General features: G+C 47.7%; 1 protein-coding gene across 4 annotated transcripts in view; it reads left to right on the top strand.

Moving 5' to 3' along the window:
* Window positions 1–1,931: 1,931 nt before the first annotated feature.
* Window positions 1,932–25,957, top strand: part of SKIC3 (SKI3 subunit of superkiller complex) — a 168,664-nt gene continuing 144,638 nt past the window's right edge. The window contains exons 1-4 of one of the 4 annotated variants that reach the window (XM_077289343.1): window positions 1,932–2,041; window positions 14,785–14,885; window positions 16,737–16,880; window positions 20,242–20,333. In XM_077289343.1, coding sequence (XP_077145458.1) covers window positions 14,796–14,885; window positions 16,737–16,880; window positions 20,242–20,333 — 326 coding nt within the window. In that variant the 5' untranslated portion in view covers window positions 1,932–2,041; window positions 14,785–14,795. Of the gene's footprint in view, window positions 2,042–14,783; window positions 14,886–16,736; window positions 16,881–20,241; window positions 20,334–25,957 lie in introns of those variants that run through there. The other 3 variants (XM_077289333.1, XM_077289352.1, XM_077289359.1) reach the window with 3 other exon arrangements.

Genomic DNA, 25,957 nt, shown 5'->3' with positions numbered 1-25,957 from the left:
CTATGAGGGGAAACATGCAGCCAGGAGCTCAAGGTGTATCGCACACTGGTTCACGAATTCCCTGCATGACTTGCTATCGCCAGAGTACTTATCTGGGAGCGGGAGGCGGGATAAAGTCGGAACGGGGTGGCAGTGGACAAACTAGATGGTAACATCTCCGAGACACAGGAGGTGTAGACTACCTTCCCCTGACGAAGACGCTCTAGCAGCGTCGATACGCGTGAGGCCTCCATCCCCCCTCTTGGACCTCCTGTGTCTCGGCTTTACTCCTTGCACACCCCAGCTGGATCTAAGGGCACATGTTCTTTTGTGCCTGCTATTTCTATACCCCTCCTGAGGACATACCCACTAACTTTTACTAATGGTGCACCGGCTCCTCAGTGGCTAGGACTTTGCCTTGTATTTGGTAATGTATAGTGTGGGGTGTTAGTATTAAGGAAGGCTGCAGACAGGTATACCACTTATTTGTATGGTCTAGATACTGATTTTATGCCTGCTGCTTGATTAGGGAGTGCCGGTCACATTTCGGATCTGGGATATTGGGGACTTGTTCAGCTAGCAGCACAGGGTACTAAGTATGTGTACTATTATTGCATTATTTTGTTGCCGGATGTGATGTCCTCTATATTGTTTGCACATATTTTGTGTAGGTATATGGATACCTGTTATTGTGTCCTGGGGGATGTGGGTTGGTCCGTTTAGTTTTTAAATGTTTTTAAATGTTTGACTCCTCTTTTGCCTTGATGTATAGTGACATGTTATAATAAAATTTATTACAAATGGTTGATCCCATTGTGTGCATATCTTCTTCTTTTTGTTTTTTCCTGTCCTACTGCGGCCCGCTCCCTGTCCTACTGCGCCCCGCTCCCTGTCCTACTGCGCCCCGCTCCCTGTCCTACTGCGGCCCGCTCCCTGTCCTACTGCGCCCCGCTCCCTGTCCTACTGCGCCCCGCTCCCTGTCCTACTGCGCCCCGCTCCCTGTCCTACTGCGGCCCGCTCCCTGTCCTACTGCGCCCCGCTCCCTGTCCTACTGCGCCCCGCTCCCTGTCCTACTGCGGCCCGCTCCCTGTCCTACTGCGCCCCGCTCCCTGTCCTACTGCGGCCCGCTCCCTGTCCTACTGCGGCCCGCTCCCTGTCCTACTGCGGCCCGCTCCCTGTCCTACTGCGGCCCGCTCCCTGTCCTACTGCGGCCTGCTCCGTCCTACTGCGCCCTGCACTGTCCTACACCCCCTTCCCTGTCCTACTGCGGCCCGCTCCCTGTCCTACTGCGGCCCGCTCCCTGTCCTACTGCGGCCCGCTCCCTGTCCTACTGCGGCCCGCTCCCTGTCCTACTGCGGCCCGCTCCCTGTCCTACTGCGCCCCGCTCCCTGTCCTACTGAGCCCCGCTCCCTGTCCTACTGCGCCCCGCTCCCTGTCCTACTGCGGCCCGCTCCCTGTCCTACTGCGGCCCGCTCCCTGTCCTACTGCGGCCCGCTCCCTGTCCTACTGCGGCCCGCTCCCTGTCCTACTGCGGCCCGCTCCCTGTCCTACTGCGCCCCCCTCCCTGTCCTACTGCGGCCCGCTCCCTGTCCTACTGCGGCCCGCTCCCTGTCCTACTGCGCCCCGCACTGTCCTACACCCCCTTCCCTGTCCTACTGCGCCCCGCTCCCTGTCCTACTGCGCCCCGCACTGTCCTACACCCCCTTCCCTGTCCTACTGCGGCCCGCATTGTCCTACACCCCCCTCCCTGTCCTACTGCGGCCCGCTCCCTGTCCTACTGCGGCCCGCTCTCTGTCCTGTGCCACCTCATGTTCCCCTAGCCACATCATACATAGAACCTCAGTCCCTGCAATATTTTCCTCCTCCCATGTACGTGACTGATCACATGATTACATTTTCCAAAGGTCCTCCAGCCGTGTAGTCGCCGTGTGTCTCTTCCGGTGAATGTGATTGGTCACACTGTCATACGTCATCACAGGTCCTTTATCCACTCTGGATGTGACACACGGCGGGGCAGCCTGTGATGTGAGTGCGGTATGTACGTGGCGGAGTACGCGCCGGTGTAGGTGTCGGCAGTGAGTACGAGCTGAGCGCGACCTGTGGTGTAACGTGTCACCTCTGCTGGCATGAATAGCTTGTGGCCGGCGGTGCGGCGACCGGTTCTCTGCTTGAGAGCCTTCTGTCAGATCTCCATAGAAATGTATTTCCATGTAAACTCCGCCCACAATGTTGGCCTCAGACCCTGTAGTAACAGCCAAAGCCCCACATATGTGTCCCAACCACAGTGCCCCCATATACAGTGCTAGCCCAGACTACCCCCATATACCAGTGTCAGCCAGAGAGCACCCCCATACACAGTGCTAGCCCAGACTACCCCCATATACCAGTGTCAGCCAGAGAGCACACCCATATACAGTGCTAGCCCAGACTACCCCCATATACCAGTGTCAGCCAGAGAGCACCCCCATACACAGTGCTAGCCCAGACTACCCCCATATACCAGTGTCAGCCAGAGAGCACACCCATATACAGTGCTAGCCCAGACTACCCCCATATACCAGTGTCAGCCAGAGAGCACCCCCATACACAGTGCTAGCCCAGACTACCCCCATATACCAGTGTCAGCCAGAGAGCACCCCCATACACAGTGCTAGCCCAGACTACCCCCATATACCAGTGTCAGCCAGAGAGCACACCCATATACAGTGCTAGCCCAGACTACCCCCATATACCAGTGTCAGCCAGAGAGCACCCCCATACACAGTGCTAGCCCAGACTACCCCCATATACCAGTGTCAGCCAGAGAGCACACCCATATACAGTGCTAGCCCAGACTACCCCCATATACCAGTGTCAGCCAGAGAGCACCCCCATACACAGTGCTAGCCCAGACTACCCCCATATACCAGTGTCAGCCAGAGAGCACCGCCATACACAGTGCTAGCCCAGACTACCCCCATATACTAGTGTCAGCCAGAGAGCACCCCCATGCACAGTGCTAGCCCAGACTACCCCCATATACCAGTGTCAGCCAGAGAGCACACCCATATACAGTGCTAGCCCAGACTACCCCCATATATCAGTGCCAGCCAGAGAACACACCCATAAAAAATGCTAGCCCACACTACCCCCATATATCAGGGCCAGCTACAGAGTACCCCCATATATCAGTGCCAGCCAGAGAGCACACCCATATACACTGCTAGCCCATACTACCCCCATATATCAGTGTCAGTCAGAGAGTACCCCCATATACACTGCTAGCCCAGAGTACCCCCATATATCAGTGCCAGCCAGAGAACACACCCTTATACACTGCTAGCCACAGAATACCCCAATATATCAGTGTCAGCCAGAGAGTACCCCCATATATCAGTGTCAGCCAGAGAGCACCCCCATACACAGTGCTAGCCCAGACTACCCCTGTATACCAGTGTCAGCCAGAGAGCACACCCATACACAGTGCTAGCCCAGACTACCCCCATATACCAGTGTCAGCCAGAGCACCCCCATACACAGTGCTAGCCCAGACTACCCCCATACACCAGTGTCAGCCAGAGTACCCCCATACACAGTGCTAGCCCAGACTACCCCCATATACACCTGTGTCAGCCAGAGAGCACCCCCATACACAGTGCTAGCCCAGACTACCCCCATATACCAGTGTCAGCCAGAGCACCCCCATACACAGTGCTAGCCCAGACTACCCCCATATACCAGTGTCAGCCAGAGCACCCCCATACACAGTGCTAGCCCAGACTACCCCCATACACCAGTGTCAGCCAGAGCACCCCCATACATAGTGCTAGCCCAGACTACCCCCATATACACCTGTGTCAGCCAGAGAGCACCCCCATACACAGTGCTAGCCCAGACTACCCCCATATACCAGTGTCAGCCAGAGCACCCCCATACACAGTGCTAGCCCAGACTACCCCCATACACCAGTGTCAGCCAGAGCACCCCCATACATAGTGCTAGCCCAGACTACCCCCATATACACCTGTGTCAGCCAGAGAGCACACCCATACACAGTGCTAGCCCAGACTACCCCCATATATCAGTGTCAGCCAGAGAGCACCCCCATACACAGTGCTAGCCCAGACTACCCCCATATATCAGTGTCAGCCAGAGCACCCCCATACACAGTGCTAGCCCAGACTACCCCCATATACACCTGTGTCAGCCAGAGAGCACCCCCATGCACAGTGCTAGCCCAGACTACCCCCATATACCAGTGTCAGCCAGAGAGCACACCATATACACTGCTAGCCCAGACTACCCCCATATATCCGTGCCAGCCAGAGAACACACCCATAAAAAATGCTAGCCCACACTACCCCCATATATCAGGGCCAGCTACAGAGTACCGCCATATATCAGTGTCAGCCAGAGAGTACACCCATATACAGTTTTAGCCCACACTACCCTCATATATCAGTGCCAGCCAGAGAGCATACCCATATACAGTGCTAGCCACAGAGTACCCTATATACCAGTGTCAGCCAGAGAACACACCCATACACAGTGCTAGCCCAGACTACCCCCATATACCAGTGTCAGCCAGAGAGCACACCATATACACTGCTAGCCCAGACTGCCCCCATATATCAGTGTCAGCCAGAGAGTACCCCCATACACAGTGCTAGCCCAGAGTACCCCCATATATCAGTGCCATCCACAGAACACACCCATATACACTGCTAGCCCAGAGTACCCCCATATATCAGTGCCAGCCACAGAGCACACCCATACAGTATACACTGCTAGCCCAGAATACCCCATATATCAGTGCCAGCCAGAGAACACACCCTTATACACTGCCAGCCACAGAATACCCCAATATATCAGTGTCAGCCAGAGAGTACACCCATATAGAGTGCTAGCCCAGAGTACCCCCATGTATCAGTGCCAGCCAGAGAGCATACCCATATACAGTGCTAGCCCACACTACCCCCATATATCAGGACCAGCCACAGAGCACCACCATATATCAGTGTCAGCCAGAGAACACACCCATATACAGTGCTAGCCCAGACTACCCTCATGTATCAGTGCCAGTCAGAGAGTACAAACATATACAGTGCTAGCACAGAGTACCCCCATATGCCAGTGTCAGCCAGAGAGCGCACCCTTATACAGTGCTAGCACAGAGTACCCCCATATACCAATGTCAGCCAGAGAGTACACCCATATACAGGTGCTTCTCACAAAATGTAGAATGTCATCAAAAAGTTAATTTATTTCATTTCTTCAATACAAAAAGTGAAACTCATATATTATGTAGAGTCATTACAAACAGAGTGATCTATTTGAAGTGTTTATTTCTGTTACTGTTGATGATTATGGCTTACAGCCAATGAAAACCCCAAAGTCATTATTTCAGTAAATTAGAATACTTTATAAAAGCAGCTTGAAATGTATGTTCATCAAATGCACTCAATACTTGGTCGGGGCTCCTTTTGCATCAATTACTGCATCAAAGCGGAGTGGCATGAAAACAATCACTCTTTGTCACTGCTGAGGTGTTATGGAAGCCCAGGTTGCTTTGATAGCTTGTCTGCATTGTTGGGTCTGGTGTTTCTCATCTTCCTCTTGACAATACCCCATATATTCTCTATGAGGTTAAGGTCAGGCGAGTTTGCTGGCCAATCAAGCACAGTGATACTGTTGTTTATAAACCAGGAATTGGTACTTTTGGCAGTGTGGACAGGTGCCAAGTCCTGCTGGAGAATGAAATTTCCATCTCCATAAAGCTTGTCGGCAGAGGGAAGCATGAAGTGCTCTAAAATTTCCTGGTTGACGGCTGCACTGACTTTGGTCTTGATAAAACACAGTGGACCTACACCAGCAGATGACATCGCTCACCAAACCATCACTGATTGTGGAAACTTCACACTAGACCTCAAGCAGCTTGGATTGTGTGCCTCTCTACTCTTCCTCCAGACTCTGGACCTAGATTTCCAAATTAAATGCAAAATTTACTTTCATCTGAAAACAACACATTGGACCACTGAGCAACAGTCCAGTTCTTTTTCTCCTTGGTCCAGGTAAGAAACTTCGGGTATTGTCTATTGGTCATGAGTGGCTTAACACAAGGAATGCAACACTTGTAGCCCATGTCCTGGATACGTCTGGGTGTGGTGGCTCTTGAAGCAATGACTCCAGCAGCAGTCTACTGCTTGTGAATCTCCCCCAAATTTTTGAATGGCCTTTTCTTAACAATCCTTTCAAGGCTTCTGTTATCCAGGTTGATTGTGCACCTTATTCTACCACACTTTTTCCTTCCACTCAACTTTCCATTAATATGCTTGGATACAGCACTCTGTGAACAGCCAGCTTCTTTAGCAATGACATTTTGTGGCTGCCTTCTAGACATCTGTCAAGTCAGCAGTCTTCCCCATGATTGTGGAGCCTACTAAAACAGACTAAGGGACCTTTTTAAATGCTTAGGAAGCCTTTGCGGGTGTTTTTTTTTGTTAATTCTTATTTATTGAAATATTATTATATTATTGAAATAATGACTTTTGGGTTTTCATTGGTTGTAAGCCATAATCATCAACAGTAACAGAAATAAACACTTGAAATAGATCACTCTGTTTGTAATGACTGTATATAATATATGAGTTTCTCTTTTTGTATGGATGAACTGAAATAAATTAAATTTTTGATGATATTCTAATTTTGTCACCTGTCACTGCCTCACATAATGGATAAGATCATTATCACCAATCCAACGCTGCGGTTCCCACGATTTCAGGTGACAGCGTGAGCCCCCACAGCTGTGACCGGAGGTAAAAAGTTTACCTCCGGTCACAGTCATCGGCAGTTGGGAAGACTACTCCTATAAGCCAGTGCCTGCTGTCACTAATAACAGCGAGAGCAGGCACCACTGAAGTGTGTGTTCATCAGTCTGTGCTATAAATAACATTTTTTTTTTTTAAATGGAGTAAGTTTCCCTGTATTTTTGATAACCAGACAGGCAACACTGAAAGCTGCGGGCTGCAACCCTCAGCTGTCAGCTTTAGCAAGGCTGGTTATCAAGAATAGAGGGGTCCCTGTCATGTTCCCAATGGCAGGGAATTAAACACATAACACGGGCAAAAACAGGACGAGCTCTAGGGTGATGGAACCTGAGCTGACCGCGATCCTGAACCTCAACACTCAACTAACAGCAGCCGGGGAACGTTCCTGGGGGGACTCTAGACGTCTCGCGCCAGCCGGAGATCTAGCTACCCCTATCAGAAGAATCACAGACCTATCTTGCCTCCAGAGAAATATTCCCACAGAAATAGCAGCCCCCCACATATAATGACGGTGAAATGAGAGGAAGGCACAAACGTAGTTATGAAAACAGATTCAGCAAAATGAGGCCCGCTTAATCTAGATAGCAGAGGATACAAAAGGTGAACTGCGCGGTCAGCTTAAAACCCTTCAAAATACCATCCTGAAATTACTTGAACTCATGTGCCAACTCATGGTACATGAGTGGTAATTTCAGCCCACTAGAGCAACCAGCAGCAGAGAATTACATATCTGCAAGCTGGACTAAAAACATGAAAGCAAACATGAAACAGGGAAATCCAGACTTAGCTTGTCTTGAAGGCCTAGGAGCAGGTAGCAAAGGTAACAGAGACACACTGATACATTGCTAGCCGGCAAGGGAATGACAGGAAAGCCAGGTTAAATAGGAAACACCCAGCCTCTGATGGACAGGTGGAAACCAGAGACCGCAACCCACCAAAGTCACCCAGTACCAGTTGTAACCACCAGAGGGAGCCCAAAAACAGAATCCACAACAGGTCCCGCACCGTTTTTTAAAATTATTTAAATAAATAATGTAAAAAAAATGGCGTTACAACCAGCCAAGCTAAAGCAGATAGCTGGGGGTTGCTATTAGGCTGGTCTATAAGACACCCATCCATTACTAATCCTATAGTTCTATGGTAAATAAACACAGCAAGTATAAAGTCTTTTAATTGAAATAAAAAAAATACCATTTCTCCTACGTATCATTGGGGGACACAGGACGAATGGGTGTTATGCTGCTGCCACCAGGAGGACACTAAGTTAAACACACACAAAAGATTAACTCCTCCCCTGCAGTATACACCCACAGGCTGGACAATCCAGAGCCAGTTCTTACTTAGTGTCTCAGGAGGCACTTGGGTCCTCAGGACCCCACCAATTTTTGTTTTTAACGGAAGGGAGCGACAGGCAAATTTTCAGCTCTGATCTCTCCCGCACCAACAACGGGCAAGTACATGGAGCGTTCCTCCTGTATCCTTTCCCGCGACGATGGATGCCAGCCCTGGCTCACTTTCCAGTGTGGCGACGGTTCCTTAGCGTTCCGATCTCCCTCCCTCCCTGTCAGGCGACCACGGGGACTAATCATCCACCTAAGTTTCCTGGAGCCAGGGCACAGCCGGACAGAATGCCATGGCGTCCGTGCAGCCGCCCACTGCATCACCACTGAACATAGCGGATGTTGCACGGCGGCAGAAGCTCTCCACCCTCTCCCTACTAAGGTGAAGGTGGATGGAGCATCGGCCCCATCGCACAAGGTAAGTGCGGGGGCCGACCAGCTGACAGGGGACCGCCCGTTCAGGGATCCCTTATCCTCTTTCTAATGCGGCGCTGCAGCCGCGGGGCAGCTTTATAATGGAGGCATGGCGGGCAATCCGGCGCTCTGTTAGGGCGGAAATCAGACTCCCTCCCTCATACAGTGGGATGGCGGTGGCTATGGCAGCGTTCCGACGCGCATAGCAGGGAATCCACCGCCCGCCCACGACACGCCCCCCTCCCTCTCTCTCTCTCTCTCTGGGCGCTTCTCGTTCCCGAGAAGCGCCCTTCTCACATCTCGGCGGCCATCTTGGACCAGGAAGTGCGCTGGCGGCTCTGCAGCACCACAGCGCACAGGACTTCAGGATCTCCCTGCCAAGCACCGCAGAACTTGGTGAGACGCACTCAGTAGGATTGTCTCTTCCCCTGCCAGTACGCTCACTTTATGGCAAAGATGTCACAGTCTAAGCAAAAACGGACTGGAAAGACCCACTCTGTTATTTTTGCTGTGTGCACCTCCTGCAAGGTATCTCTGCCCCGAGGTCACACTACCCCGCTGTGCTCCGCCTGCGAAATGTCTGCGGCACAGGATACTCCGGCCTCTGACCCGGAATGTAGTGAGCCTAGTACCCCCGCATGGGCGTCCTCCCTTGCTCGATCTGTGGCATCCTTGGAAAGGACGATACAGTCCCTCCGTGACCCGTCCCTTACCCAGGGCGCTTCCACGGATGATGTAACGCGGCCTAAAAACCCCTCTCGGCCTAGAGGTCGTACCGTTTCCAGAAGCCCTCTCTCATCTAGAAAGAAGTCCAGGGTAATATCTCCGGTCCGTGATCAGCCCTCCGGCTCAGAGAGCGAAGTCTCTCGTCACTCATCCCCAGCTCATAGCAGGGAATCCTTTCTGGACGACGCATCCAGCGTGTCCTGTTCCCCAGAGTATCGTCACGACCAAGAGACCCTAGATTCTCTCATAGACTCGGTAAGTCAGACGCTACAGTTAGAGGAGGAAACCCCGTCCAAGGCGGTTCATCCCGTGTCATTCGGGCGAACCACAAAGGCTCATAGATTTTTTCCTACGCATCCTCAATTCAAGGACATTGTCGATCTCCACAGAGTCCGTCCGGATAAACGCTTCTCAGGTCAGAAGGCTATGCAATTGAAGTATCCGTTTGCTCAGGACCTTGCTAAGGAGTGGTCTCAGTCACCCTCCGTGGACCCGCCAGTGTCGCGGCTAGCCACCAAGGCGGTTCTATCCTCCTCCGAGGGCGCGTCCATCAAGCATCCCACTGATAGACAAATTGACCAGATGGCTCGCTCGGCTTTTGAAGCTTCCTCGGCTTCTCTCTTCCCTTCTTTTGCCGCCACATGGGTTGCAAAAACCATGACCCATTGGGCCGAGTCTTTAGCCTCTACAGCACTACACGCCGACTTACCCCCCGAGGTTTCACACCTGGCCACTCAGATTGCCAGAGCGGGGGACTTTGTAGTTTCCGCATCCTTAGACGCGGCCAACTGTGCCTCACAGGCAGCGGCCAATGCTGTCACGATCCGCAGATCCCTTTGGCTCAGGGACTGGAAAGCGGACTCAGGATCCAAAAAATCTCTCACGTCCCTTCCATACCAGGGCGAACGCCTTTTTGGGGACAAACTAGATAAAATAATCGCAGACTCCACAGGGGGAAAGAGCAAATTCCTTCCCCAGCAACGGACCTTTCGCCCCTTTCGCAACCAACAGGGCCGAGGCCGATATTTCCGTTTCGGCTCCAATTGGTCCAATCCTCCCTCCGCGCCACCCGGCGCCGGGAGAGGTCAGCGCAAGGACAGAACCTCCCAGCCATCTTACAAACCTTCTCCCTCTTGGAGAGGCAGACCCAGACAACAGGGGTCCAGGGGGCCCAGACCTAACAGGTCTCCACCTCAATGACTCTTGGCAGACGCCAAAGGACACCGACAGAGTTGGCGGCCGCCTACTCTTCTTTCGGGACGCGTGGCTCTCGGTAGTTCCCGACCGATGGGTCCGCGAACTGGTATCCTTCGGTTACAAGATAGAGTTTGTCTCTCTTCCCCCATCTCGTTTCTTCCAGTCCCCTCCTCCCAGAGCAAGGGTCCGTCAGTATTTTCAGGCCATAAGATCGCTATGGGAAGACGGGGTCATCATCCCGGTACCTCAGAACGAGAGGTACCAAGGTTTCTATTCCAATCTTTTCATTGTACCAAAGAAGGACGGCTCAGTACGTCCAATATTGGACCTCAAGCTCCTCAACAAGTACGTCCGTGTACGTCAATTCCGTATGGAGTCCCTCCGCTCGGTAATTGCCTCTCTGGAAGAGGGCGAGTTCCTTGCATCTCTAGATGTTCAAGACGCTTACTTGCACATTCCCATCCTACCGTCTCATCAGCGCTTCCTCCGCTTCGCGGTCCAGGGGCACCATTTTCAGTTTGTCGCCCTACCTTTCGGGCTGGCCACCGCTCCTCGGGTGTTCACCAAGGTCATGGCAGCTGCCGTGGCCATTCTACATGCTCGAGGCACAGTGGTGTTGCCCTACTTGGACGACATCCTCATAAAAGGCCCCTCTTTCCGGTCCTGTTCAGAAGCGGTAGACGTCACTATAAATACCTTTTTGCGCCTGGGCTGGAAAATCAATTTCAAAAAATCTTCCCCAGTCCAGGCCCAAACCATATCCTACCTGGGAATGATCTTAGACTCCTCTCAGGGTCTAGTACTTTTGCCTCCGGAAAAGGTATCCACTCTTCAGAGAGAAGTCCGGAAGCTTACTCAACCTCGCTCTCACTCCCTACGCTTCTCCATGAGGGTACTCGGCAGGATGGTGGCGGCAATGGAGGCAGTGCCCTTTGCGGTTTTTCACCTCCGTCCCTTACAACACGCCATTCTGGCAGTATGGGACAGGAATCCCGCCTCGCTCGACCGCCGTCTCCTTCTCTCTCGCCCAATCAGACAGTCCCTCAGGTGGTGGACCAAGAGGTCCTCCCTGACTCGGGGGAAGTCTTTCCTTCCGGTGCACTGGCTGGTTGTCACAACGGACGCCAGTCTCTTCGGCTGGGGTGCAGTGTTCCAGCGCCACTCGACTCAGGGTCGCTGATCTCCGCAGGAGTCCCAGCTGCCCATCAATATCCTAGAGATTCGGGCAATCAGACTGGCTCTCCATCATTTTCAGCCGTTCCTCTCCGGCCGTGCGGTCAGAGTCCAGTCCGACAACGCCACTGCGGTAGCCTACATCAACCGCCAAGGGGGCACTCGCAGCAAGGCGGCCATGGTCGAGGTGACGCTAATTCTCCGCTGGGCCGAGACTCATCATTCCATACTCTCAGCAGTTTTTATCCCAGGCGTGGAAAACTGGGAAGCGGACTTTCTCAGTCGCCACAGCCTCGATCCCGGAGAGTGGTCTCTCCATCCCGCAATCTTTCACCAGATATGCTCTCGATGGGGGACCCCGGACGTGGACCTAATGGCATCTCGCCTCAATTGCCAGGTTCCCGTCTTCATGGCCAGGTCTCACGACCCCTCAGCCTTCGGAGCCGACGCTCTCGTCCTCTCATGGCAGGGTTTCAGACTCCCATACATCTTTCCCCCAATTCCTCTTCTGACAAAGGTGATCAGGAAGATCAAGGCAGAACGGATCCCAGTACTTCTCATCGCTCCGGACTGGCCGCGCAGGACATGGTATGCCGAGATGGTTCAACTGGTCTCAGACGTACCTTGGAGGCTGCCGAGTCGCGCAGACCTCCTGTCTCAAGGGCCCATTTACCACCCGAACTCAGAGGCCCTGTGTTTAACGGTGTGGCCGTTGAGTCCTGGGTACTGAGGCAGAAGGGGTTGCCCCAGACGGTGATATCTACCATGCTCCGCGCACGCAAGCCTTCTTCTATGCGCATCTACCACCGCGCCTGGAAGGCATACTTCGCCTGGTGCAGGAAGCGGGGACGTTTCCCCCTCCGTTTTTCTATCCCTCACATTTTGGAATTCCTCCAATCAGGCGTAGACTTGGGTCTTGCTCTCAGCTCTCTTAAGGGCCAAATTTCTGCTCTCTCGGTTCTTTTTCAGAGAAAGATTGCAAACAGATTGCAGGTCAGGACCTTCATCCAGGGTGTTTCTCATATGGCTCCGCCTTACAAGATGCCCTTGGAACCATGGGACCTGAACCTAGTTCTCTGTGCTCTTCAAGAGCCCCCCTTTGAGCCCTTGCATGAAGTGTCTTTGCTGTTCTTGTCTTGGAAGATTGCCTTCCTCGTGGCTGTCACGTCTATTAGACGTGTCTCTGAGCTGGCAGCTCTGTCGTGCCGACCTCCTTTCCTCGTGTTCCACCAGGACAAGGTGGTTCTGCGGACATGTCCGACTTTTCTTCCGAAGGTCGTTTCCTCCTTCCATCTTAATGAGGAGATTGTCCTTCCCTCACTGTGCCCTGCTCCTTCCCACCGCACGGAAAGGACGCTCCACACTCTGGACTTAGTGAGGGGTCTCAGACGTTACGTCTCCAGGACTGCGTCTCTCCGTAGGTCAGACGCCTTGTTCGTTCTTCCGAAGGGGCCACGGAAGGGACTACCCGCTTCCAAGGCCTCCATTGCCAAGTGGATTCGTTCCGCCATCCAAGAGTCCTACCGTGTCAAGGGTCACGCCGCACCTCCGGGGATCAAGGCTCATTCTACCCGGTCAGTCGGCGCGTCCTGGGCCATCCGGCACCAGGCATCGGCAGCACAGGTCTGCAAGGCTGCTACATGGTCCAGTCTACATACGTTCACGAAGCACTACCAGGTGCACTTTCAGGCTTCGGCAGACGCTTCCGTCGGTAGGCGAATCCTACAAGCGGCTGTGTCTCATCTGTAGTTTGTAGGCTCGCTCAGCATTTATAACTTCTGGTGACCCACCCAGGGACTGCTTTGGGACGTCCCATTCGTCCTGTGTCCCCCAATGATACGTAGGAGAAAAGGAGATTTTTGTGTACTCACCGTAAAATCTTTTTCTCCGAGTCATCATTGGGGGACACAGCACTCTCCCTGTTAGCCTAGTTGGCTCAATTGTTCTTTTCAGTCTGTGTTTTGACTATGACATGTTTTCTGTTTGTTAACTGGCTTACTCCTACTGCTTTGTTACCGAACTGGCTCTGGATTGTCCAGCCTGTGGGTGTATACTGCAGGGGAGGAGTTAATCTTTTGTGTGTGTTTAACTTAGTGTCCTCCTGGTGGCAGCAGCATAACACCCATTCGTCCTGTGTCCCCCAATGATGACTCGGAGAAAAAGATTTTACGGTGAGTACACAAAAATCTCCTTTTTACTTTTTATTTAAAATAACAAACACATTTATACTCCCCTAACATCCATTCTATTGAAGCCATAGTCTCGTTTAAAAAAAAAGACACTAATAAACAACAATACTTGCCTCACGCCCATTCCATTGAAGCCATCGTGTCCTGTAAAAAACAACCATATCCTCACCTGTCCCATGTTTTATCCTATGCCGTAATCCATTTATGTGATAAATAGTTCTCAATGTGTACGGTGCCAATGTGCGTTCGTCCAGGCTGAAAACCACTGGAGAATAAGCTGCTGTGAGCGCAGCGTCAGTGACTAGCAGTGAGAATTTCTCACGGTAAACTCACTGATCTCAGTGGTGCAACTTTTTCTCACTGTGCTAGTGGTGAACTCACTGAGGTCACTCCAGTACAGTAGTTTACATTATTTAAGGTTTTTAAATTATTTATTTAAATAATTTAAAAAAACAGTGTGGGAACTAGTGATGAGCGAGTATAGTCGTTACTCGAGATTTCCCGAGCACGCTCGGGTGTCCTCTGTGTATTTGTAAGTGCTCGGAGATTTAGTTTTCCTTGCAGCAGCTGAATGATTTACATCTGTTAGCCAGCTTGATTACATGTGGGGATTCTCTAGCAACCAGGCTGGTCTCATTGACTTATAATGTGATTGCATGGAGATTTCCATCATTTTAATGGCAAGAATAGTACAATGATAGTTTAAATTTGCTGGTGGGAAGCCAGACCTATAAAGGTGCATTCAGTTCAGGAAAACTAGGGTCTCGAGCTGGTGACCCGCTGTATGACGTTCATAGGTCACTTGGACAGGTATTGTCTTCATGAAGCTGCTAGACCCACACTGTTCGTCATTTTGTCTGTTAGATTTTGTCCTTCTAGAATAACATCCTATTTTTAGTGTAGACCATGGCAGGTATGAATTTTAGATGACTATAACACCAGTCTTGTTCCTCTGTATAGCCTTATTTACCATGTCCAGTAAAGAAGTGAAGGCTGCACTGAAGAGTGCCAGAGAGTCCATCAGGAGTAAGGACTACAAGGAGGCACTGAAGCACTGTAAGGTAAGAGGCCATGCATGCTCCCTACGTGTAGTGTTTTCTTGCTGGACAGCACATTTACTCATAAGACCTTACAAAAAGGAATGAGCCAACAAGGCTGTGTTCTCACAGTGTGAATATGCTGCAATTTACACTACCGTTCCAAAGTTTAGGGTCAGTTAGAAATTTCCTTATTTTTTAAAGAAAAACACTTTGTTTTCCAATGAAGCTAACATTATATGATTCAGAAATACACTCTATACATTGTTAATGTGGTAAATGACTATTCTAGCTGCAAACGTCTGGTTTGTAATGCAATATATTCATAGGTGTATAGATGCCCATTTCCAACAACCATCACTCCAGTGTTCTTATGGTACTTTGTGTTTGGTAACTGTGTAAGAAGGCTAATGGATGGTTAGAATACCCTTGAAAACCCTTGGGCAAGTATGTTAGCACAGATGAAAACAGTTTGGCTGATTAGAGAACCTATAAACCTGACCTCCCTTTGAGCTAGTTGAGAATCAGTAGCATTACATTTGTTGGTTCCATTAAACTCTCAAAATGGCCAGAAAAAAAGAACTTTCATGTGAAACTTGACAGTCTATTCGTATTCTTAGAAATGAAGGCTATTCCATACGAGAAATTGCCAAGAAACTGAAGATTTCTTACAACGTTGTGTACTACTCCCTTCAGAGGAGAGCACAAACAGGCTCTAACCAGAGTAGAAAGACAAGTGGGAGGCCCCGCTGCACAACTGAGCAACACGACAAGTACATTAGCGTCTGTAGTTTGAGAAATTGTCACCTCACAGGTCCTCAACTGGCAGCTTCATTAAATAGTACACGCAAAACGCCAGTGTCAACATCTAAAGTGAAGACGTGACTCCAGGATGCTGACCTTCAGGGCAGAGTGGCAAAGAAAAAGCCATATCTGAGACTGGCTAATAAAAGGAAAAGATTAATATGGGCAAAAGAACACAGACATTGAACAGAGGAAGATTAAAACAAAGTGTTATAAACTGACGAATCCAAGTTTGAGGTGTTTGGATCACACAGGAGAACATTTGTGAGACGCAGAACAACTGAAAAGATGCTGGAAGAGTGTCTGACGCCACAGGTCAGCATGGTGGAGGTAATGTGATGGTCTGGGGTTGCTTTGGTGCTGGTAAAGTAGGAGATTTGTACAAGGTAAAAGGGATTTTGAATAAGGAAGGCTATCACTCCATTTTGCAACGCCATGCCATACCCTGTGGATAGCGCTTGATTGGAGCCAATTTCATCCTACAGCAGGACAATGACCCAAAGTACACCTCCATATTATGCAAAAACTATTTAGGGAAGAAGCAGGCAGCTGCTATTCTATGTGTAATGGAGTGGCCAGCGCAGTCACCAGATCTCAACTCCATTGAGCTGTTGTGGGAGCAGCTTGACCATATGGTACGCAAAAAGTGCCCATCAAGCCAAACCAACTTGTGGGAAGGGCTTCTGGAAGCAAGGGGTGAAATTTCTCCAGATTACCTCAGCAAATTAACTGCTAGAATGCCGAAGGTCTGCAATGCTGTAATTGCTGCAAACAGAGCATTCTTTGACGAAAGCAAAGTTTGAAGGAGAAAACTATTATTTCAAATAAAAATCTTTTTTTTTAACCTTGTCAATGTCTGGACTAGATTTTCAATTCATTTGGCAACTCATTTGATTAATAAAAGTATGAGTTTTCATGGAAAGCACAAAATTGTCTGGGTGACCCTAAACTTTTGAACGGTAGTGTATGTTGTGGGTTTTTTGTTTGCAAAAAAACTGTAACATGCAGGGAGTTGGAACTAGCCACAGATGACAGTAATTTGCATTTTTTGTTGCTTTATTCCATTTATAGGCTGCTTTGAAGCTAGAGAAAAATAACTACAATGCCTGGGTTTTCATTGGATTGGCAGCGTCTGAGCTGGAGCAACCAGACCAGGCCCAGGCTGCCTACAAGAAGGCTGCAGAGATTGAACCAGAACAGTTGTTGGCCTGGCAGGTAGAGTATGGGATTGTTGTGGAGAACATCAATAAAGAAAAAAAAAATCATTCACTGACAGGACAGGAGAGCCAAACAGGTTGATGTTATTTGCCATGGACAAGTTTGTCTACGAGCTTAAAGAGGTTGTCCTCCTTTGATAACATTTGTCTTCTTATTTATATGTACCAAAAAAGAAAAAGAAAAAGAAAAACAATCCGCACTACCAGCTAGTTGTATCAGAGGACCGGAATTAACCGCTGCATGTGTGTCTGTACCGCCAGAGCTGAAGGACGGGGTGCACCTCTTGGAAAACCACAGTCCATGTGAAATCAAAACTAGTTAAGAAGAGATGGCACTCACCGTCAGAAGTCTTTACAGTCCTTTATTGTGGCATAAAACAGTAGTAGCAGGTCTTACAGGTAAACGCAGGTGTCATGAGACGACGGCCCGTTTCGCGCAGGTGCGCTTCTACAGGTAGACCTGTAGAAGCGCACCTGCGCGAAACGGGCCGTCGTCTCATGACACCTGCGTTTACCTGTAAGACCTGCTACTACTGTTTTATGCCACAATAAAGGACTGTAAAGACTTCTGACGGTGAGTGCCCTCTCTTCTTAACTAGTTTTTATTTATATGTACGGTATGTAATTATCATTTTTGAAATTGGGTTTCCTTAAAAATGTTGCATTTTTGCCTTCTGTAGCCTCTGTGTTGCACTGTATATTGCTGGCTGTAGTATGAGGTTATCAGGGAATATTTCATTTTTTCTCAGAACTGACAGGTAAGTAGTTGATAACTGTCTGTCTATTCTGCCTAGCGGCAATTTCTGCCCACTCAGAGACACTTCTGCCAGCAATTCTGCAGCTTCTGGTGATGTCATGTCGACAGAGCAGCTGCTTCACTACTGCTCTGCTCTGATCATAAAGTGCGATGTTATGCTGATTGACAGCTGGTTCACTGCTCCCTAACTGCGGGCCGTCAATCAGCATGAAGTCAGCAGTCATAAGGTCAAATGAAGCAACTGAATCAAAAGCAGGAGTGTCTCTGAACGTCAAAAATTGCTGCTGGGCACAGCAGGCATTCTTTCACTATATGGATATTGACTGGGGATCGTCTTCTTTTTTACATTCCTGCATCCAGATATATTCCATAAATAAGACCATAAGGCTGATGCTGCCCCAATTGTTTGTTCGCTATGACGGCCTGACAGGGAGTTTGTAACTCTTTCATCTGTCTTATTCTGGGATCCTTTCTGCTGACTTGTGGCCACAGACCACATCAAAGTTGGAGTTACAAGGAAGCAAACAACCAACCAGTGCAGCATTGTTAGTGAAACCCATTTACAGAAATGAAGTATAGATGCAGTTGAGTTATAAATGTCTGCAAATATGTGCAACCCCTTCAATTTCTTCATTTATTATCAGACCCCTTTATGTCAGTTTTCAATATGCTCCTAGTTTCTGAGATTTATGAATCCCCCACTGTAGCGGCATAGCCCGCTGTAGTATCCCTTATTTCCAAACTCTCATACTCCATCTATGTGGTTCACTCCCCCTTCCTTTTCAGTATGCCCTATCCTTACTCTTATACTATACGGCCTGCCCTCCCTAAAACGTGAATGCCCCCTCCACCTCCACATTGTGATCTGCAGATTGCTGCTCTTCAGCCTCTTCATGCTGCTTTGTGTAGCACCAAGAGAAGGAGGATGAGAGCGGAGAGAAACCAAACAGCCAAGAGGAGTGTGCTATGGGCTCTGTGTCCAGACATGCAGAATAGCAGCTGTGTGAAGGAGTTACAGACTCTGCAACAGCAAAATGGAAATATTTAACGACTGTTTAGAAGGTTGGTTAATTTTCCATTCATGAAGCAATTGAACAAGTTCAGAATTCAGTGTTAGGGTAAGTTCCCCAACGGGCGTTTTTGCTGCGTTTTTTTGCTGCTTTTTTTATGCTAATTTTCAGCTGCTTTTTACAATACCAGCAAAGCCTATGAGATTTCAGAAATCTCATGCACACACATTGTTTTTTTGTGTGATCAGTATTTTGCGGTTTGCTGCGTTTTTTTGGACATAGAGCATGTCACTTCTTTCAGCGTTTTTGCTGCGTTTTTTCACCCAGTGACTTGAATGGGTGTTGAAAAAAAAACTCAGCAAAAACGCAGGTATCATTATTTGCTGCGTTTTTGCTGCTGAAAATCCAAGGACATTAGCATGGACAAAGAGAAAAAAAAATGCACCAAATACGCAACAAAAACACACCTCAACCTGCGTTTTTGACGCAGCTCCTTTCCTGCCAAGAAGATAAGGTTTTGCTGCAGCAAAAACGCCCTGTGTGAACTTACCCTAAAAGTGGCCATAGGTATCACTATAGTCTGTTTCATACAACATATTCCCAAATTTAAACCATTCAACTTTCTAGTTTCTGTGTGACCCTGTTTTAGGATTCCATTTCTACTTCAAGAATAATCGGTAGCTTGTACATGTCCCCTCCAAATTGTGAAGTGCTGCAAAATATGCTGACGCCATAGAAATAAAAAAAATTAGGTTAAAATTTTGAGGCCGAGGATCTGATGGACATTTCCATCGTAATGAATCACTCAGTCATCTCTTCTCCGGATGTGGAGTGTAATTGTTGGCTCGCAGCAGTATTAACTAAGCAAAACTAATGTTGCTGGGAATGATTTCATCTGTCCAATAGTGTTTGCCTTAATACTTTCTCACATCTACTTGCTGGGTTCGGAGTGTGCTGACAGCATGGCCCTATAGCACAGGCTGATCAATGGGGATTAGCTGCTTTTCATTTTTCACTCAGGCATCATATCCTAATGAACCTCCCAGGCAGTGTTCTGAGATTAGCACACAGATTTAGCATGTTTGTTTTACTACTGATCCTTTGTTATTTTTATTTTTTTCCCATTTTTTGTAATCCAAGTTCCACCTTCTCACACAAATGACATGTACTCCCATACTATCATTATAGGTTATGCAGCGCATTAAAATCAAAGCGTGAACAAAGTGCAAGTTCTCCCTAGTGGATTGTTCTGACCTTCCTAGGTGCACATAGCACAGGCGGAAAGCCTCGGAGATAGAGAATGTAATAACAGATAATGTGCTGGAACCATTAAGCTCCATAATCACAGTCATTTATTTATTGATTATTGCAGCTATTACGTTGTTTTATCTCTATCCTCCGACAGAAGTGTTATTCTGCTAATTGTGTAATTACTTTTAGGAAGCGAACACAATATTACTATGGTAAGATTTCCGCAGAAAACATTGGTATGGTGGAACCCATAAACGTGTGATTGAACTACCAGCTATATATTCACAGTAACTACTACAGATTTTTTTTTTTTTTTTACAATTTTGTTGGCTTTTCCGTAGGGGTTGGTAAACCTATATGAGAAGGTCAACCAAAAAGATTTTAAAGACGATCTGCCGAATGTATATCTGAAAATGTTGGAACTTTACAAAAGGTAACTATTGATAAGCCTTCATTTCATTATGCTTCTTGTTTTATCACGGTCTCTAAGATATTGATGTGATATTGTTGATGTTGATGTGGTCCGGCTGTACGACTTTAGGGACCCTCACAGATGCTCAGAACAAAGGGTCTTCAGCCTTTTGGAACACCGCTTCAACATAGACACTGTATAGGCGGGGGGGGGGAACAAAAAAGACGATCTCAAAGTCCATAGTATAGTGAGCGCAAATTAACTTTATTAAATAGTTTTAACAGGCATGAATAAGCGTGGGTAAAGGATATGTGGACGAACACACAACTATGTACAGTACAGACCAAAAGTTTGGACACACCTTCTCATTTAAAGATTTTTCTATATTTTCATGACTATGAAAATTGCAAATGCACACTGGAGGCATCAAAAGTATGAATTAACACATGTGGAATTATATACTTAACAAAGAAGTGTGAAACAACTAAAAATATGTCTTATATTCTAGGTTCTTCAAAGTAGCCACCTTTTGCTTTGATGACTGCTTTGCACACTCTTAGCATTCTCTTGATGAGCTTCAAGAGGTAGTCACCGGGAATGGTTTTCACTTCACAGGTGTGCCCTGTCAGGTTTAATAAGTGGGATTTCGTGGGATTTCTTGCTTTATAAATGGGGTTGGGACCATCAGTTGTGTTGTGCAGAAGTCTGGTGGATACACAGCTGATAGTCCTACTGAATAGACTGTTAGAATTTGTATTATGGCAAGAAAAAAGCAGCTAAGTAAAGAAAAACGAGTTGCCATCATTACTTTAAGAAATGAAGGTCAGTCAGTCCGAAAAATTGGGAAAACTTTGAAAGTGTCCCCAAGTGCAGTGGCAAAAACCATCAAGTTCTACAAAGAAACTGGCTCACATGAGGACCGCCCCAGGAAAGGAAGACCAGGAGTCACCTCTGCTTCTGAGGATAAGTTTATCCGAGTCACCAGCCTCAGAAATCGCAGGTTAACAGCAGCTCAGATTAGAGACCAGGTCAATGCCACACAGAGTTCTAGCAGCAGACACATCTCTACAACAACTGTTAAGAGGAGACTTTGTGCAGCAGGCCTTCATGGTAAAATAGCTGCTAGGAAACCACTGCTAAGGACAGGCAACAAGCAGAAGAGACTTGTTTGGGCTAAAGAACACAAGGAATGGACATTAGACCAGTGGAAATCTGTGCTTTGGTCTGATGAGTCCAAATTTGAGATCTTTGGTTCCAACCACCGTGTCTTTGTGTGACGCAGAAAAGGTGAACGGATGGACTCTATATGCCTGGTTCCCACCGTGAAGCATGGAGGAGGAGGTGTGATGGTGTGGGGGTGCTTTGCTGGTGACACTGTTGGGGATTTATTCAAAATTGAAGGTGTACTGAACCAGCATGGCTACCACAGCATCTTGCAGCGGCATGCTATTCCATCTGGTTTGCGTTTAGTTGGACCATCATTTATTTTTCAACAGGACAATGATCCCAAACACACCTCCAGGCTGTGTAAGGGCTATTTGACCAAGAAGGAGAGTGATGGGGTGCTACGCTAGATCTGAACCCAATCGAGATGGTTTGGGGTGACCTTGACCGCAGAGTGAAGGCAAAAGGGCCAACAAGTGCTAAGCATCTCTGGGAACTCCTTCAGGATTGTTGAAGACGATTTCCGGTGACTACCTCTTGAAGCTCATCAAGAGAATGCCAAGAGTGTGCAAAGCAGTCATCAATGCAAAATGTGGCTACTTTGAAGAACCTAGAATATAAGACATATTTTCAGCTGTTTCACACTTTTTTGTTAAGTATATAATTCATAGTTTTGATGCCTTCAGTGAATTTACAATTTTCATAGTCATGAAAATAAAGAAAAATCTTTAAATGAGAAGGTGTGTCCAAACTTCTGGTCTGTACTGTATATAAGGAGCGCATCGGACAATATGAGCTGATGGTATCCCATATGCTAACCTAACATATACCATCCTTTGTAGATGCAGGTATAATCCTAAAAAAGGGGTACATGGGAGGCAACCTGCAATGTGGTGTCAGGGTGGGTGAGCTACTGGTGAGGAAAATTTCATATACCTATATGTGTATACAAATCAGTATCTCATTGCCTGAAGAGGTTCACCAGCAGGGGCTCATATGATCCCCGCTCCCACCCCAATGCGCATTTCGGAAAAGCACCTTCGTCAGAGAGCATATCATGTATCATAAACATAGGGTTTAAAAAGTATGTGTCCCGGAACTGTGGTAAACCGCGGGTCAGAAGTTGCGATACGTTGCTGTGTTACCACGACGCCCGCTGGCATCCGCATCACAGAGCAGGTGACGTCAGAAACACATGGGGCCCCACGTGATCCAGCATCGGATGCCCAGCGAGTATAGAGGGCAGCGGAGACAGGGCAACGCATGTGCACTATTTCAGAAAATAATTAACCTGTACTGAGTAATGGCAGCTCTAGGGAATAAGATGGCTGAGAGATGTAACGCACGCGCACTAACCACAGCAATAGGTACAGGGTGGGCCATTTATATGGATACACCTAAATAAAATGGGAATGGTTGGTTATATCAACTTCCTGTTTGTGGCACATTAGTATATGGGAGGGGGAAAACTTTTCAAGATGGGTGGTGACCATGGTGGCCATTTTGATGTCGAACATTTTGGATCCAACTTTATTTTTTTCAATGGGAAGAGGGTCATGTGACGCATCAAACTTATTGAGAATTTCACAAGAAAAACGATGGTGTGCTTGGTTTTAACTTAACTTTATTCTTTCATGAGTTATTTACAAGTTTATGACCACTTATAAAATGTGTTCAAAGTGCTGCCCATTGTGTTGGATTGTCAATGCAACCCTCTTTATCCAACTCTTGACACACTGATAGCAACACCGCAGACGAAATGCTAGCACAGGCTTCCAGTATCCTTTGTTTCAGATGCTGCACATCTCGTATCTTCACAGCTTAGACAATTGCCTTCAGATGACCCCAAAGATAAAAGTCTAATGGAAACCTCAATGCCACTGGATACCTGCTATGCTATGCTGTCTATGCTGTGAAGATACGAGATGTGCAGCATCTGAAACAACGGATACTGGAAGCCTGTGCTAGCACTTCTTCTGCAGTGTTGCTATCAGTGTGTTAAGAGTGGGAGAAGAGGGTTGCATTGACAATCCAACACAATAGGGGTGGAGCGCATATTCATTACTTTAATGAGCGGTACCAGTGACCGCTGAACACAGGAACAAGCTGCCAGCGTCAGAGAACATCGCATTGGAGAAGCAGGGACCGCGCCGGGAGGGCGAGTATAACGGGGAAGGGTGAGCCATGCGATATTCACCTGTCCCCGTTACACCGCCGCGCACCGCTGTGACGTTCAAGTCAGAGGGCGCGATGACGTGGTTAGTGCGCGCCGCCCTCTGCCTGAACAGTCACTGCAGAGATACGGAAGACAGAGCGGCGCACGGCGGTGGAATGGGGACAGGTGAATATCACAAGTGCCGGTGTCCCCGCCTGCTCCGGACAAGAGGGTGAGTATATCATTTTTTATTTTTAAGCGCAGCACATGGGGCAAATGTTTCTATGGAGCATCTTATGGGGCCATAATCAACCTTTATGCAGGATTGTATGGGGCAAATGTTTCTATGGAGCATCTTATGGGGCAATAATCAACCTTCGTGCAGCATTATTTTGGGGCATATTTTTGTATGAAGCATCATAAACATGGGGCCCATCATAAACATTATGGAGCATTATATGGGGCATATTTTATTATGGATCATCTCATGGGGCCATCATGTACTTTATGGAGCATTATATGGGGCGTATTTTGTATGGAGCATCTTATGGGGCCCATCATGAACTGTATGGAGCATTATATGGGGCTCCTGATTCAATATGGATATTCAAAAACACTTAACCTACTGATGTCTAAATTAATTTTACTTTTATTGGTATCTATTTTTATTTTTGAAATTTACCAGTAGCTGCTGCAATTCCCACCCTAGGCTTATACTCAAGTCATTAATTTTTCCCAATTTTTTTGTGGCAAAATTAAGGGTATATACGGTATAAGTTTATAAAGGTTGTCAAATATATGCCATTTAAAGCAAAAGATATATGAGAGGGATAAAAGTATAAAATCTGAATATGGCTAACAATAGAGCTGTTTTTAAAGTATCTTCATGGAAAAACCATATACGGTATATAGTCTCGTAGGCCACACCGCTAGCACACACTGAGGGACGCATGGTGGTCACTCGGAACAATGAAATGGATCCTAAAATATTGAATGATAATGATTAATAACAAATATAAAAACAATTAATTTAAAAACACAGATGTATGCCAGAGCACATGCACCCAATATAGCAGGGTGGTGATCACAGAAAATGGGCGAAACTAAGATTTTCGTTAAGTCCCTGTGGATGGAGCGTTTGTAGGGTCCAAATCCACCTAGACTACAACTTGGCAAGTTGTTGGGATAGCTTGCCACCTCGAATTCTGTTATCTAATCCGTCTTTACCTCAGACCCGTAGTAATTTACTGTTACATTGATGGAATACTTTGAAGTGGCGTGGCAACATCTTCCATATGGATGTGTCCGTGTGGTCACTTGCGGCCTGAATGCCAAGCACGTGTTCCCTTACACAAACTTTTAATTGGCGCGACGTAAGGCCGATCTAGATTAAGCTACACAATCAGGTGGCATAATAAATTACATAGCGAGACGTGCATGTAATTAATTTTTTGATCAACTGACCACATGGACACATCCACATTGAAGACATTACCATGTTCCTTCAAACTATTCCATCAATGTAATAGTAAATTACTACCCGTCAGAGGTATAACTTCCTAGCAAAACAAATTATGTTTAAAAAATGGTGCAGATGTAAAGTAGACATGTGGGAAATGGTATATATTAATAATTTTTGGTGACATAACTCTGATTTAAGGGCATAAAAATAAAAAATTTGAAAGTTGCTAAATTTTCGCCAAATTTCCATTTTTTCAGAAAGAAAGCACAAGTTATATCGAACAAATTTTACCACTATCATGAAGTATAATTTGTCTTGAAAAAGCAGTCTTAGAATCAGTGGGATATGTTGAAGCTTTCCATAGTTATTACCTCATAGAGTGACAAATGAGGCTCGGTCATTAACATATAAAGTGGCTCAGTCCTTAAAGTGAACCTGTCAGCAGGATTGTGCTGATACCTTGAATATTATATCTATAGCTTGGGGAAATAAACCCTTTTATGATACTCACTAGCGGGGTGGTGTGGTACGAGGGCTGTGGCTCTTCTTGGTGCGGCGTCTCCCTTCTTCATGTGATGCCTTCCTGTGGATGACACGTCCCTACATCATCCACACAGTCTCCCCGGCATCGCGCTCCTGCGCAGGCATACTTCTCTGCCCTGCTGAGGGCATAGAAAAGTACTGCAGTGCGCAGGCGCCAGGAAATGTCAAAGAGCCCCGGCGCATGCGCACTGCAGTACTAGTCAGGGCAGAAAATTGTGCCAGTCAGGAGAGCGATTCTGGGGAGACTCTGTGGAAGATGTAGGGACACGTCATCCATACAAAGCAAGAAGGTGGACGGCATCACAAGAAGAAGGGAGGTGC

Source organism: Ranitomeya variabilis, chromosome 1 (assembly GCF_051348905.1).
Source record: "Ranitomeya variabilis isolate aRanVar5 chromosome 1, aRanVar5.hap1, whole genome shotgun sequence".
Lineage (NCBI taxonomy): Eukaryota > Metazoa > Chordata > Amphibia > Anura > Dendrobatidae > Ranitomeya > Ranitomeya variabilis.
The sequence above is the reverse complement of the archived record's forward strand: the minus strand, read 5'-3'. Positions and strand labels throughout refer to the sequence as shown.